The sequence below is a fragment of the Microcaecilia unicolor genome, chromosome 5, assembly GCF_901765095.1.
Source record: "Microcaecilia unicolor chromosome 5, aMicUni1.1, whole genome shotgun sequence".
In the NCBI taxonomy this organism is placed as follows: domain Eukaryota; kingdom Metazoa; phylum Chordata; class Amphibia; order Gymnophiona; family Siphonopidae; genus Microcaecilia; species Microcaecilia unicolor.
The window spans coordinates 146,524,382-146,540,431 of record NC_044035.1 but is presented as its reverse complement, the minus strand read 5'-3'; the positions used below and the strand labels follow the sequence as shown (position 1 = coordinate 146,540,431).

The following is a 16,050-nucleotide window of genomic DNA, read 5'->3' as shown; positions in this document are numbered from 1 at the left end:
GGGCATCCCAGGCTTTCAGTCCAACCTCCCATAACGGATCCTAGCCCCCGTTCATGCATCCGGGGAGCGCCCCCCAGTGGATGCTCGCCAGCGGGGGTGGCCGGCGGGTCCCTCTCGGGGAGCCCAGGGGCGGCTCTCCGAGGGCAAGCGGGCTAGCCTTCGGGACCTCCTGGGACCCTAGCCCTCGTTCGGGCTTCTGGGGAGCGCCCCCCGGTGGACGCTCTCTGGCGGGTATGGCCAACGGGTCCCTCTCGGGGGCGGCTCTCCGAGGGCAGACGGGCTAGCCTTCAGGACCATTCTGGGACCCTAGCCCTTGTTCGGGCTTCTGGGGAGCGCCCCCCGGTGGACGCTCGCCGGCGGGTGTGGCCAACGGGTCCCTCTCGGGGAGCACGGGGGCGGCTCTCCGAGGGCAGGCGGGCTAGCCTTCGGGACCTCCTGGGACCCTAGCCCTCGTTCGGGCTTCTGGGGAGCGCCCCCCGGTGGACGCTCACCAGCGGGTGTGGCCGGCGGGTCCCTCTCGGGGAGCCCAGGGACGGCTCTCCGAGGGCAGACGGGCTAGCCTTCAGGACCATTCTGGGACCCTAGCCCTTGTTCGGGCTTCTGGGGAGCGCCCCCCGGTGGACGCTCTCCGGCGGGTGTGGCCAACGGGTCCCTCTCGGAGAGCACGGGGGCGACTCTCCGTGGGCAGGCGTGCTAGCCTTCGGGACCTCCTGGGACCCTAGCCCTCGTTCGGGCTTCTGGGGAGCGCCCCCCGGTGGACGCTCACCAGCGGGTGTGGCCAGCGGGTCCCTCTCGGGGAGCCCGGGGGCGGCTCTCCGAGGGCAGGCAGGCTAGCCTTCGGGACCATTCTGGGACCCTAGCCCTTGTTCGGGCTTCTGGGGAGCGCCCCCCGGTGGACGCTCGCCGGCGGGTGTGGCCGGCAGGTCCCTCTCGGGGAGCCCGGGGGCGGCTCTCCGAGGGCAGGCAGGCTAGCCTTCGGGACCTCCTGGGACCCTAGCCCTTGTTTGGGCTTCTGGGGAGCGCCCCCCGGTGGACGCTCGCCGGCGGGGGTGGCCGGCAGGTCCCTCTCGGGGAGCCCGTGGGCAGCTCTCCGTGGGCCGGCTGGCTTTCGTGACCTTTCTCTCCCCCTTGCCGGCTACTTCTGTGCGGGTCTATCCTTTCTGCGGGGCCCCGGAGCGCGCCCTCCGCGGCCGGTTATGACGGGCGACTGCCTTCTGGACTGGCCCCGTGGAGGTCCCTCCGAGCCCGGGCAGGCTTCTCGGTCAAGGCGCCCCTGTCGGCGGCGAGCAACACCAACATAGTAATCCGGAGAAACCTCTCCGACCTGTTGAAAGGAAAAGTCGCCCCCCCCCCTCCCCTGGAGGGGAGGGTCTCGGCTTTCCTAGCCAACCCTGTGGATCTGCTGCCTGCTTGCAGGGAAGCAAAAAAAAACCCTTTCCAACTTCCATAGCGGGCGCCCCCCGGTGGCCACATGCGGTATTGCTCCCGGTCAACACTTTGCTGAAATTTTGCAAAGAGCCATCGAGAGCACCGGGGATGCTCCCGCCGACCCTCCCGTTCTGTTGCCACGCGACCAAGGGGTGTGACGTCTCGTTGGTTAACGGTACACAGGCGGCACAGGTGCGGAGGAAAGGCGATTACAGTGTGCCATGGAGCAACGCAAAAGTAAGACTTTAACCTTATGTGAAAGAATAGAAGTGCTGAAGAAATTAAAAACCGGGCAGAGCCAGGCATCTATTGCCCGAGAATATGGCGTGAACCCCAGTCAAATTTCGCGAATCTTAAAGCGGGAACACCAGCTTCTGGGAGACTGGCGAAGCAACAGAAACCCACAACGGAAACGTAAGCGGGCGGGAAAGGCTGAGGAGGTTGAGGAGGCTCTCCTTCGGTGGTTTTCACAGGTCAGGAGCAGACAGTTTCCTGTAAGCGGTCCGCTGCTCATGGAGAAAGCTGGCCAGTTAGCTGGCTGTCTTGGGCTAAATGACTTCAAAGCCACTGTCGGGTGGCTGGAAAGGTGGAAAAGAAGGAACAATATCACATTTAAGAAGCAGCACGGTGAGAGGCAGGATGCTGATGACTCGGGGGCTGAAAATTGGGTGGTGTCGGTCCTTCCTTCCATCCTGAACGAGTATGCACCTCGGGACATTTTCAACGCCGATGAAACCGGCCTCTACTGGCGGGCCATTCCTGATGGCACACTGGCATTCAAGCAGGCCACACCTACGGGAAGCAAAGCGTCCAAGGAACGACTGACCATCCTCCTATGCTGCAATATGGATGGGGGTGAGAAGCTGGAACCCCTGGTCATCGGGAAGAGCAAGCAGCCCCGTTGCTTCAAGAACGTGAAGCGGCTCCCTGTGTCATACCGGGCGAATGCCAATTCGTGGATGACTGGGGACCTTTGGAAGCAGTGGCTAAAGGATTTAAACACCAGAATGAGGGCACAGAAGCGTCCCATTTTGCTGCTCTGCGACAATTCTGCTGCTCACAATGCTCCTGCCAGGCTGTCTCATGTTAAGCTGGTCTTCCTGCCTCCAAACACTACCTCGCTGATCCAACCATTGGATCAGGGCATCATAGCCAATTTTAAAGCCCATTATCGTGCTCTACTTCTAAGGCGTCTGATGGGCCTTATGGACGGACAGACTGGTGATAACAAACGTGCCATTGAACTGGCTCGTTCTCTGTCCCTGTTGGATTCCCTGCACCTGCAGAAAGAAGCCTGGAATCGGGTCACACAGGCAACCATCATCAAATGCTACAGGCGGGCACGCTTTTTCAAGGATGCGGGCAGGGACCAAACGGATGCAGCCATGGCCAGCGTGGCTGCTGACATCCCAGCCGGTGTTAGCAAAGAGCAGTTTCCAACGATACGTAGCTGTCGATTGCAGTATACAGACAGCCGGTGACAGCACGGATGTCGAGCTCTGCGCCTGCAAGCAGGCAACGGCCACCGATGAAGCAAGCGATCAGATGAGCAGCGAGGCACTGATCCAACAACCTCCTGCCACTTTCGCTACAGCACTGGAGGGTCTCAGCACCATTAGGGCCTACCTGGAGAACACTGGGTGTCAGAGCTATGAACGATTTTACCGTCTGGCAGACTTAATCTACGAAACCCAAAGACACCGTAGTGTGCAGAGGACTATCACTGACTATTTTAAGAAAGCCAAATACCAGAGACTGTATTGAGTGTACATTTAATAAACAGTAATGTTCATATGTTTATCAGATGTCAAGCTTCTTTGGCTCACAACGGTTAAGCGCACGCTCCTGTTAACTGCATCTATTTCTTCGGTCCCAGGCCCTTGCACTTAAGCGGATTGCACTGTACCTGTATATAATATACAAATTGTTCTGATTGCAACCCCATCCCCTTCCAATTTTATTCAAAATGCAGCCCTAGTAAGAATATGTTTATACGTTCCCTGTCACCATTTATTTCTGATTTGTATAGGTCAGCATATTTGTTGATTTATTTGTAACAATGTGAACTGCCTATTCAAAAATGAGTAGCCTAAATATCTAAATATTGCAAGCCATTTACTCTTCTTTTTTACCAATGTACAATACTGCATTCCCAAATGGAAACATTCTTCAGAATTTAGTTAAAATGCATAAAGACATGATTGAGGACAAATGATTATGAGGAAAACAGACGGGAAGAAAGACAGTGTATGTCTGTAAGATCATTGCAAAAAGCATTCTCTCCTTTTACAATATGTGCACTAGCTAGCTATCTTGAAGCTGGAAAGGAGCGGGGCATTATGGAAGTGAGCTGGCAGTAATGAACGTGTCAGCAATATTCAGTGCCGATTCCCACATAGCTGAGAGGGCAGATAGGAATGATTTTATGTGGTCCTAACTATACCCTTTTAGCTATGCGGGTGCTGGCACTGAATATTGGCTGGCACCTTCATAGCTTCCAGATATAGTTAAGTTACTCACCTGTAGCAGATGTTCTCCGAGGACAGCAAACCAAGTATTCTCACATCTGTCATCTGATGGAGCCTGGTGTAGATGCTGCCTAGCATATACAGATGCTAGAAAATTCTAGCAGAATTCCACCATGCATGCACGGGTGCCTTCCTGCCCGATGTGTGAGCGCAGAATCCTCAATAGAATAATATAGCTGAAAAAATACAACTCCTAGGGGAGGTGGGAAGGTATGCGAGAATACTTGGCCTGATGTCCTCCGACAACATTCGCTACAGGTGAGTAACTTTGTTTTCTCCAAGGACAAGCAGGTCATTAACACTCTCACATTTGGGAATCCCTAGCTACCTTGCTCACCAAAAACAATGATGCTAGGACAACAGGGACTTGAAAGTTTGAGGCCTTCAAGTCAATCAATCTTAAACTGTATACAGTCTAGTTGTGGAGCTGCAGCCTGGAACAGAACAAAACTGGACCTAGGAGGGTGGAGTTGTATTCTAGACACCAAACAAATTCTGCAGAACTGTCTGACCAAATCAGCTGTCACGTCAGGTATCCTGCTCAAGGCAGTAGTGAGATGTGAATATGTAGACTGAAGACCACGTTGCAGCCTTGCAAATCTCCTCCATGGAGGCTGACCTCAAGTAGGCTACCAACGTAGCCATGGCTCTGACATTATGAGCCTTAACATGACCCTCTAGAGTCATCCCAGCCTGGGCATAAGTGCGAAATTGTGCATTTGCCAATGTCTACCCCCATCCTGTTGGGGGTCAAAAGAAACAAAAAGCCGAGTGGACTGTCTATGGGCTTTAGTCTGCTCCAGTTAAGACTTGCTTGCAGTCTAAGGTATACAAAGTACACTTTTGCCAGGTTAGGCATGCGGCTTTGGGAAAAATGTTGGCAGAACAACTGACTAGTTAAGATGGAACTTCAACACTACCTTAGGAAAGAAATTAGGGTGGGTGCTAAGAACTTCTCTGTTGGGATGAAACTTCATGTAAGGTGGATCAGCTACTAGAGCTGAAGCTCATTGACTGTGAGCTGAAGTGACCACCACGAAAAACACGACTTTCCAGGTCAAATACTTCAGATGACAGGGATGAAGTGTTTCAAAGGGAACTCTCATCAGCTGGGTTAGAACAACATTGAGATCTCATGACACAGGAGGAGGTTTGACGGGGGCTTTGACAACATCAAACTCTTATGAATCGAACAACCAGAGGCTGTACAGAGATGGGCTTACTCTCTTACATGAAAATGGTAAGCACTGATTGCACTGAGATGTACCCTTACAGAGTTGGTTTTTAAACCAGACTCAGACAGGTGTAGGAAGTATTCAAGCAATTTATGTGTAGGGCAAGAGAGAGGATCTAAGGCCTTGCCCTCAGACCACATGGCAAACCTTCCCCATTCAAAAGAAAAACACCTCTTACTGGAAGCAAGGTTTTATGCTGCATTTGTACATCAGGGCCAAAGAGGCTGGTATGTACTGTTTCTTTCACATTTTTGGGGATGAGATGGGGGTCATGTCTTAATCCCTCCAGTGGTCATTTAGGGCACCATTTTGTGACTTAGTCGTGATTGAAACAGGTCTACGTTGAAACCTTCTGCTCAGTGTGCTGCTGCGGCTAAGAAAGCAAATAGAATGTTAGGTATTATTAGGAAAGGAATGGAAAACAAAATGAAATGAAATGGAAAAAATGAGGATGTTATAATGCCTTTGTATTGCTCCATGGTGCGACCGCACCTCGAATATTGTGTTCAATTCTGGACGCCGCATCTCAAAAAAGATAAAGTGGAATTAGAAAAGGTGCAGAGAAGGGCGACAAAAATGAAAAAAGGGGATGGGATGACTTCCCTATGAGGAAAGGCTAAAGCGGCTAGGGCTCTTCAGCTTGGAGAAAAGGCGGCTGAGGGGAGATATGATAGAGGTCTATAAAATAATGAGTGGAGTTGAACGGGTAGATGTGAAGCGTCTGTTCACGCTTTCCAAAAATACTAGGACTAGGGGGCATGCGATGAAGCTACAATGTAGTAAATTTAAAACAAATCGGAGAAAAGGTTTCTTCACTCAACGTGTAATTAAACTCTGGAATTCGTTGCCAGAGAATGTGGTAAAGGCGGTTAGCTTAGCGGAGTTTAAAAGAAGGTTTGGACGGCTTCCTAAAAGAAAAGTCCATAGACCGTTATTAAATGGACTTGGGGAAAATCCACTATTTCTGGGATAAGCAGTAAAAAATGTTTTGTACATTTTTTGGATCTTGCCGGGTATCTGTGACCTGGATTGGCCACTGTTGGAAACAGGATGCTGGGCTTGATGGACCTTTGGCCTTTCCCAGTATGGCAATACTTATGTACTTATATAAAAATGTCTAAACTTTTAGCCCTGGATATTTTTGCTTTGTTCCATTATGGCAGAAAAACATCCATGTTTTGGGAACACCCAAATCCCATCCCCTACATGCCCTCTCCTTGTGATTTGGATGCACTGCATAGGAAACTGCATAGAAAAATATCTTAAAATGGGTTTCAAAAATAGTGATTTGGACACTTTGTGCTGCTGTTTGGATGTTTTCTGTTTGAAAAATGAGCTACATAATGACTTTCATCTCAATAGGATCGCAGAGTGAATTACATTTAAACACTAAAGAAAGACCTGCATTCATTTTGAGATAGGTATGCCTGTATTACATCAAATTTCAAAAGAAGTAGGAAGCTAAAAAATTACTGTTTAAAATTAGTTAAGATAAATTAAAACAAATAAACCTGTCCCATATAGCGATGCTATACAGAAAAGTAATTAATATCATAATTATCCCTGACTCACTGTTGAACTCAGATTACAACTTCTTCCTAGTTAATATAAAACACAGAGATACTTAGAATAGCACTATAATAATCACATAAAAGCTGTATTCTGTTTTATTGAAGACCACATGAAAAAAAGGATAAAAAGAGGCAAGCTGGACCCTTTTTGGCTATATTACAGTAAATTAGAGGATTGTCTTTACCAAAATAGAATCAAAATAGAATCTGATATAAAATTTAACTGTCAAATGGAAATAATTCAAGGTCTGAAAAATTATATTTTTCAAAGCTAGAGAAACCTTTATTAAAAATTATTGATATGACTAGTTTGGGATATTTAACTGTACAGTTACTCAACAGATCAGAAACTATTAAAATGTCATAGCTCTGCATGCATACATAACAGTGTATCTTACTAGTCTTTTCAATATAATCATTGTAATTCCAATAATAATTGCATTCCGAGAAAGACATCAATGCTTGAAAACACTATTATGCTAATTCTGAAAAGTGAAAGAGAGAAAAGATGGAGGTCCAGAGGAGTAGCCACCCTTGGGGGCAGAAAAATGACTGAAATGTAAGTATAAGGAGAAAGCAGATGAAAACTCAGGAGAATACTGCTCACCTTATATCATCCAGGCTGGGAGAGAAAGAGAAGAGATGATAAGAGGACTAGGGATTAGAGTGTTAGAAGGGAAGGGGCAGGGAGAGAGAGAGAAAGTGTGAATCAGAGTGGGGGGGAGGAGGGGCACCAACATGGTTGTCAACTGTGGGCACTTAAATGCTTAGTTATGGCTCCGCATGTATTGGTATTACCTCTTTGACATGGGCATCATCAAAGTACATCCACTTGCGAATCTTGGTTTGGAAAAAAAAAGTAGAGTAATGTTTGCCATAATAACAGATCATTCCAACTAAATACAGCTCAGAATATTTAGCTCGGTCATCAGTCACTCTGTAAAAGAGCTGTGAAGGAAGAACAAAGACTTAATCAACAACCATGCAGGATATTTTGGGAAGTCAAATATATTACCACACCTTGATTTACCACAGGAGTAGGCAACCTACAGTATCCTAATGCCTCAGGTTAATGACTCCTATGGTAAATAAATAACTATGCTTCCGCACGCTTATAACCTATTCAAAAGAATCGTATAGTTCACCATAATGAATGCTGCAGAAATACAGCAACAGTTACATACCTGTAGCAGGTGTTCTTAAGAGGACAGTAGGCATATATTCCCGCATATGGGTAATGTTATTCACGGAGCCCGGTGTGGACACTGCCATAGTGCACTGCCACTTCAAAACTTTGAGGCAGTGCCCCCACTGCACATGCACAGGTATTTTTTCGCCCGACGCTCGAGCATGGGACCAGCAGTACAATACTAAAGCTAAGATGACAACTCCAAGGGGAGGTGGGAGGGATGTTAGAATATATGACTGCTGTCCTCAGAGAACACCTGCTATAGGTGAGTAACTTTGCTCTCTCCAAGGACAAACAGGCATAATATTCTCACATGTGGGACTCACTAGCTGCCAGGCTCATAGTATAAATATGAAAGCTGGCAACTAAGTAGAATGTGAGCCTGGCAAAAAGAAAAGGCTGGAGGGCAGAGTTGAATTTTAAATAGTAAAAAGATTTGCAGGACTGCTTGTCCAAACCGACTATCCTGCTTAGAATGCTGCTTCAGACAGTAGTGAGCAGTGGAGGTGTGGATAAAAGCCGACGTTGCCACCTTACAAATTTCTTCAATGGAAGCAGAGTGGAAATGGGCTACTGACGCTGCCATGGCTCTTACAATGTGAACACTGGCACGGCCATGAAGGGTCAAGCCCAGGCTGAGCATGCGTGTAGGAGATACAGTCAGCCAAGTAGAGATAGTGTACGGTTGGTGATGGGAATAACTAACCTGTTAGAGTCAAAGGATACAAAAAACTGTGAGAACTTCCTATGAGGTTTTGTATGCTCCAGATAATAGGCTAGAGTATAACTGCAGTCTAACGTATGTAGTACTGCTTCTCCAGAATTACATTGGCTTAGGGAAGAAGACAAGAAGTACAGGATTTTCAAAAGGCGTTTGACAAGGTACCTCATGAAAGGCTACAGAGGAAATTGGAGGGTCATGGGATAGGAGGAAATGTCCTATTGTGGATTCAAAACTGGTTGATGGATAGGAAATAGAGAGTGGGGTTAAATGGGCAGTATTCACAATGGAGAAGGGTAGCTAGTGGGGTTCCTCAGGGGTCTGTGCTAGGACCGCTGCTTTTTAATATATTTATAAATGATTTAGAGATGGGAATAACTAGCGAGGTAATTAAATTTGCTGATGAAACAAAGTTATTCAAAGTCGTTAATTCACAAGAGGATTGTGAAAAATTACAGAAGGACCTTACGAGACTGGGAGACTAAATGGCAGATGATGTTTAATGTGAGCAAGTGCAAGGTGATGCATGTGGGAAAAAAGAACCCGAACTATAGCTACGTTATGCAAGGTTCCACGTTAGGAGTTACGGACCAAGAAAGGGATCTGAGTGTCGTCGTTCATAATATACTGAAACCTTCTGCTCAGTGTGCTGTTGCGGCTAGGAAAGCGAATAGAATGTTGGGTATTATTAGGAAAGGTATGGAAAACAGGTGTGAGGATGTTATAATGTCATTGTATCGCTCCATGGTGCGACCGCACCTCGAATATTGTGTTCAATTCTGGTTGCCACATCTCAAGAAAGATATAGTAGAATTGGAAAAGGTGTAGCGAAGGGCGACAAAAATGATAGCGGGGATGGGACGACTTCCCTATGAAGAAAGACTAAGGAGGCTAGGGCTTTTCAGCTTGGAAAAGAGACGGCTGAGGGAAGACATGATAGAGGTATATAAAATAATGAGTGGAGTGGAACAAGTGGATGTGATGCATCTGTCCACGCTTTCAAAATACTAGGACTAGGGGACATGCGATGAAACTACAGTGTAGCAAATTTAAAACAAATCGGAGAAAATATTTCTTCACCCAATGCATAATTAAACTCTGGAATTCGTTTCCGGAGAACGTGGTGAAGGCGGTTAGCTTGGCAGAGTTTAAAAAGGGGTTAGACTGTTTCCTAAAGGAAAAGTCCATAAACCACTACTAAATGGACTTAGGAAAAATCCACAATTCCAGGAATAACATATATAGAATGTTTGTACGTTTGGGAAGCTTGCCAGGTGCCTTTGGCCGGGATTGGCTGCTGTCGGGGACAGGATGCTGGGCTCCATGGACCCTTGGTCTTTTCCCAGTGTGGCATTACTTATGTACTTATATTAGGGAGGAATTTTGGGTGGATTTGGAGAACAAGCCTTGCGTGGTAGAACCTGGAGCAAGGTGAGCCTGCCACAAGGGCTTGAAGTATGCTTACTCCTTTGGCAGAAGTAAGTGCTATTAAGAACAATACTTTATACGTGAAGAATTTTAGAGAACAGGAATGGAGTGCTTCAAATGGAGGCTTCACGAGAGCTGTGAGGATGACATTGAGATCCCATGCCACTGGAGGTGGTTAGATAGGATGTTTGGTGTGAAATAAACCATTCATGAATACAAGAAGGGATGAATGGAAACTGGCTTGTTACCGACTCGAGTGAAAAGTGCTAACGGCACTCAAGTGTACTCTGACTGAGTTAGTTTTGAGGCCAGAATCAGAAAGATGGAGGAGGAGGGTCTCCACAAGGGTAGGAAGAGAGCCCTTAGGGTCCAGTGCTCTGGCTGTACACCAGAAGAAAAATCTTCTCCTCTTGAAACAGTAACACTTCTGTATTGAAGGCAAATAATATTCTAGAGAGTGTTTCTTCCGTGGCGACCAAGAAATCTGTGTGGAGACCATCGAGGTGAGCACCCCAGCCTACCATGGAGGCATCCATGGTGAGGACTTTGTAATGTGGAAGGAGCTGAAATGCAAGACTCCAAGTGAGATTCAGGGACACCATTCAAAAACGTACAGTGTGATGTAGCTGTGGCATAACTTATATGGGCCGAGAGCAATCCCATAGCTTGGGACCACTGAGAGAAAAGAAGGTATGAACAGGCTGAAGATGTGATCTGGGGTAATTTATCACAAAACCAAGGAATTCCAGGAGTGGAGGAGTGGCCTACTGGTTAGAGCACCGGTCTTGAAATCCAGAGGTGGCTGGATCAAATCCCACTGCTGCTCCTTGTGATCTTGGGCAAGTCACTTAACCCTCCATAGTCTCAGGTACAAACTTAGATTGTGAGCCCTCCTGGGACAGAGAAATATCCAATGTATCTGAATGCAACTCACCTTGAGCTACTACTGAAAAGGTTTGAGCAAAATCCACATAAATAATAATAATAAGGTGGATTGAATTGGGGTCTGCACCAACTCTCAGGAGGTTGCCTTGATTAAATAGTCGTCGAGGTAGAGGAAGACATGTATTCCCCACTTGCAGAGTGTTGCAGCTACCACTATCAGGCACTTCATGAAGACTCACAGGGCTGAAGCCCACGCCAAACCGCAAGACTTTGTACTGATGATGCAGAGTCCCACAGTGGAAGCACAGGAACTTTCTTTATGCAGGGAGAATAAATATGTGAGTGTATGCTTCCTTTAGATCTAGAGAAGAAAGCCAGTCATTGACTTGTATCATGAGAAGAAGTGTTCCCAGGGAAACCATGCAAAATTTTTCTTTTGAGTAGAAATTTGTTTAAATCTTGCAGGTTGAGAATTGGTCATACTCCCCCCCCCCCCAAATCGTTTTTGGTATGAGAAAGTATCTGGAGTAGAACCCTAGACCCCTCTCTGGTAGAGGAACTAGTTCTATTGCATTCTGCTAGAGGAGGGCAGAGAGCTCCTCTTGAAGTACTATCATCTAGAGGGAGTTGAAACGAGACCCTTGGTGGATGGTCGAGAGGTCTTTTCCCCCCAACAAACAGTGTAACCGTGCTGTATAGTATGTAGCACCCAATAGTCAGAGGTTTTCAGCAGCCACTTCTGTTGAAAGAGGATATCTGTCTCCTACTGGTAGGCCACTTGGCACGGACAACTGGATGGTGGCAATGCTCTCCAAGGAGAAGACAAAAACTGGGTTGTTGTTTAAACTGAGGAGTCTTGATATTTTTGTCTCCACTTCTGCTGTGGATACTAATGTTGGGGTGTAGTCCTTTGAGGTGTAGGAAGAGTGGGAGTGTTACAACGCTCAGATATATAGTAATTGGAGAGTTGAAATCCTCCTGCAAATCTAATACAAGAGGCAGCAGAAGTCTGTGGCCTGGGTAGAGTTTAAATAGCTTCTCTATGCTTTTTAATTAGGTCAGTCCCTTCCTCAACTTTGTCACCAAATAAGTTATCTCTATGGTGGAAATGCGAGAAGGGACAACAAAGGCCTGCCCTGTCAGATATTTATGACAATTTAGAAGTTTCCTGTGAGGTTTGAGGAATTCATCAGCCTTTTCAAAAGGAAGGAAGTCTGCAAAGGAGAGAGTACTTTGTATTAGAGACCATTATCAACTTTACTCCATGTGACAGAACAGTGTATTTTAAGCCTGTAAAACTGCCTTATTTCCTGAAGTGTATTTCTCTAGTTTGGCCAGCAGGTGGTGCAGGATCATGTTTTGGAGCTGCAGTAGAACTAAGGCTGTTTTCTTTGTTTTAAGACTTTTGGAAAGGCAGTCTGCAGTATACTTTCAAAGATTATTGTTCTGGGCTCTGATTGGCCTTGGAGCTCATTTCCTTTGGAATTTACCAGCTTTCCCCCCAGTCTTAGCCAGGAAGAAAAGAGAGTAAAATCTCTTTGCTGAGGCTCACTGAACAGTTATATGTCCTGATCTTCTCAGGTAAACAAACGTTTAGTGTTATAATTGATCCATATTTCAGTTACCTGTTATTGCTTGCTGATTGCACTTTTTTGTTCATTGTTCAATATTTTAAAGATAATAAACACTATTCAGTTTATTGCCTCTGCTGTCTGGACTGATAAAGAATCCTGGTGGCTTGTGTATTGCGTCTGTGAGTGCTTTCTGGGAACTGTGGGAACACTGGGAGTGTAGCCTCCAGTATACTAGAAATCACTGGGGATAATTTGAGAGCGGTAGACTCGCCCAGAGGCGGCTGGGACCCAGTTGGTGGGAGGAGGGTGCTACTGTAGAGCACAAGTGGCAGATGCAGGCGGACCTGAGCTGTGCTGGGGATAAACCATCTAAGTTGCTGCGGGGTAACTACAGGCAGGTGGCTAGGCATTTTGTGGCACTCCACAACTGACTTAATCTGTTACTGGTTAGCACTGAGGCCTGAAATGTTCTTCTGTCAAAAGAGTCTAATGTTATTGCTTCTCTGCCTGAAGGAGCAGAAGCATGAGATCTCACACTACGTTTTAAAGCAAATTCCACAACTAAGGAATGATGGGGTAACTACGTTTTCTCAAACCCAGTGTATTTCTGTATCCTATACATTGTATCAATTTTCTTTGGAGCATCTTGAAATGTCAGTGGAGTCTTCAGTTTTTGATCAGAGTACTTTTCATAATTGTATGAAGTGTAAAAATGATCCCTTCTCTAGGAGGAGAGTCAATCTAGAACCTCAAAGATTTCTGAATGAGGACCTTCACCTGTCTCCAATTTGAAAAGTATGGCTTGGGCCATCTCAGGGACGAAGCCAGGAAAGAATATACTTTCTGGAGAAGACTTGCGTCTCTCATGTGGTGAAGAAGGATCAGATGGAATGTCATAGGACTCCTGAGCTGAGAGGTCCTGTGGGTCCTGCTCTGTCTCCCAGGAGAGGCCTTAGTCTGACTCTTCAAAGTACTGTTCTTAGGAAGTACATGGAAGAAAGTGTTGACTAGAACGTTGTCTCTGCATCTAAGTGCATTGAGGCAGATGAGTCTCCAAGACTGGAGAAAGTTTCTCTGCCGAGGTTGACGCACACGTTGGTTGGATTTGTAGTGCCCCTGATGGTTCATGCTGAGCCAGTCTGCAGGACAACTCCTGTGACTGTGTCTCTGATCTATCCACGGGCTGGGCTGAGGCTGGTGCAAGCATCCTGTAAGCCTGAATAGACTGTATATGCAGTAGCCCTGAGAGCTCCTCTTCAAGCATAGCCCGGGATTTCCTCCTGTAAGGTAGACATCAGTACCATCTGAGAAAGCAGTGTAGACGCACCCTGAGTTATAGCCTGTGAAGGCGTAGGACATCTTGAAGACCACGAAGGCTCTCAATGAGAAATAAGTTGGAGAGAAGGAGATCTGATGTAGGGGAGCTGTTGGCAGAGTGCATGGTGGGAGAACGATGCAATGTTTCTTATGTTTTTTATAATGCAGGTCCCTCAATGCACGTGGCACCGACGAAGAGGTCATAGAGTCCTTACGCGGTCGTGGTACCAAGTCCAAAGTCAGATCCTCTTGATGTTGCGTCGGTGCACCTGATGTTGATGCAAGTTCCACGTCTAGTGCAAAATCTCTTGCAATGTTCGATGTCGATGCAGAAACAAAACATTTTTCACACTGGACTCAGCAGGCTTTAAGTGTCCTTGGTTGTATGCGCAGGCAGAGGCCACACTGTATGTCCAGTTATGGAGGTCTGTGCCTGAAATGGTCCTATTGCATTGAGTACACTTCTTAAAGTTACTCAGCACCCTTGTTGAGGTGGACAGAAAAATGACTGATGTGAGGTCAAAATGCTCAATGGCTCAGGCCGCTCGAGTAGTTTCACAGCTGAAAAAGGTTGATGCTTCCTAGGCAGAAGAAGGGCTCAAAGGCCCCAAAGACTGAAAAAAGAAAATTTTTCAAATTATTTTTCATTTTAACTGAACAAAATAAGAAAAAGAAGAATATGAATAAAAAAGTATCTCAAAAAAGAGAAGATATCAAAAAGGCAAAATCTGATGTACTGAGGAGAGATTAGAAAATCAAACTCTCTGTTCTACAGAAAAAGCTAAACTGCTGGTCCAACACTCGAGCGTCAGGCAGGAAGGCACCCACATATGTGCAGTGAGGGCACGGCCTCAAAGTTTTAAAGTGACAGTGCATTATGGCAGTGTCCGCACCAGGTGCCGTGGATTACACCATCCATATGTGAGAATGTTATGCCTGCTTGTCCTCAGAGAACTAAGAATACCAAAAAATAATTTTAGCAACAATCTATACCTTGTCTCATAACATCGATAATAGACAATGTAGACTCTATATTATGATCTTTTCTAAAACCAAATTGAAATGGATCCAATACATTCTTTTTTTTTTTTTTTTTCAAAAAATCCATCAACTGTTTTAGAAAGGCACTGGACTGGGCAGGAGCAACTGGGCACTGCGTCTGCCCAAGTACCCACTGGACCACCAATGATTTTACAGGTAGCCCCTTCAGGGGTCTTGCACATGTGGAGGGTGGGTGCTGGTATCTTGGGGGGGGGGGGCTAGGAGTTTGCATCTTGGGAGGGGCTGGGGTGGGGGGTGACGCTTCAGGCAGGGGGCCCTGCTCTGCCAGCCTGGGAGCATCAGTCCGCAGCTATGTGGCCCAATACTCCTGGGCTGTGGGAATAACATCAATTGCAAGGTGGCTGGAAAGCAGCATTATTCCTGTAACACGGGATTCAGCAACTTGTGGGACTGAGATACCGCAGGTTGCTGAATCCCACGGGAAATCAAGGTGCAGTAAATGAATATGCAAGCTTGTGGGGAGAAGGGGTAAATGATACAGCAGGATAAATGAGATTCTCAAATCATCCCACCTTTTCAGAGAGTTGACTCAAACTATGTGAATAGACTGAATGGCCTAATAAAGAAGGGTGGTTGTGTGAGAAAGTCCATTTGTGCTTGGAAACACCACCTTGGTTGTTCTGACTTGTAATGAAGTTGGTGAATCAAAATTGGGTTCCAATTTAAACAGATACGGTAGACTACTATTACTCAAATACAGTGGCGTAGTTAGGATGGAATGGGGCCCGGATGGAAAAATTGGGCAAATTGTCTATAAAAAAAGTTATGCCTGCATTTTCAGTAGTCACACCTGAGTGTGGCTCAAAATACATATAAAATATATGAATATATTATTCGTATATTTTTATACATTCACTAGACTACTGAATATTTAACCCATAGATGTTACTTTAGAGTGCTCTCATTCTTAATGCAATTCAAATCAAACAGGTATATAAAGTTTCATTTAAATCATTAGGACTGAAATAAAAAAATCTAGGTCTGTACCAAATATTTGTATTCGATTTGATTCGGCCCCGAATACATTATTTGTATTCGGCCAAATAGTGATTTAAATTTGAATACGAATAATCCGGGGCTCTACTGTGCTAAATCCTACTGAAATAAACACT

General features: G+C 46.2%; 1 protein-coding gene across 9 annotated transcripts in view; it reads right to left on the bottom strand.

The window, feature by feature from the left end:
• The window catches only part of USP54 (ubiquitin specific peptidase 54), a 479,705-nt gene that overhangs the window by 180,649 nt on the left and 283,006 nt on the right, over nucleotides 1-16,050 (bottom strand). For all 9 annotated transcript variants that reach the window (XM_030203404.1, XM_030203402.1, XM_030203407.1 and 6 more), the window contains one exon: nucleotides 7,561-7,710. In XM_030203404.1, coding sequence (XP_030059264.1) covers nucleotides 7,561-7,710 — 150 coding nt within the window. The remainder of the gene's footprint in view (nucleotides 1-7,560; nucleotides 7,711-16,050) is intronic.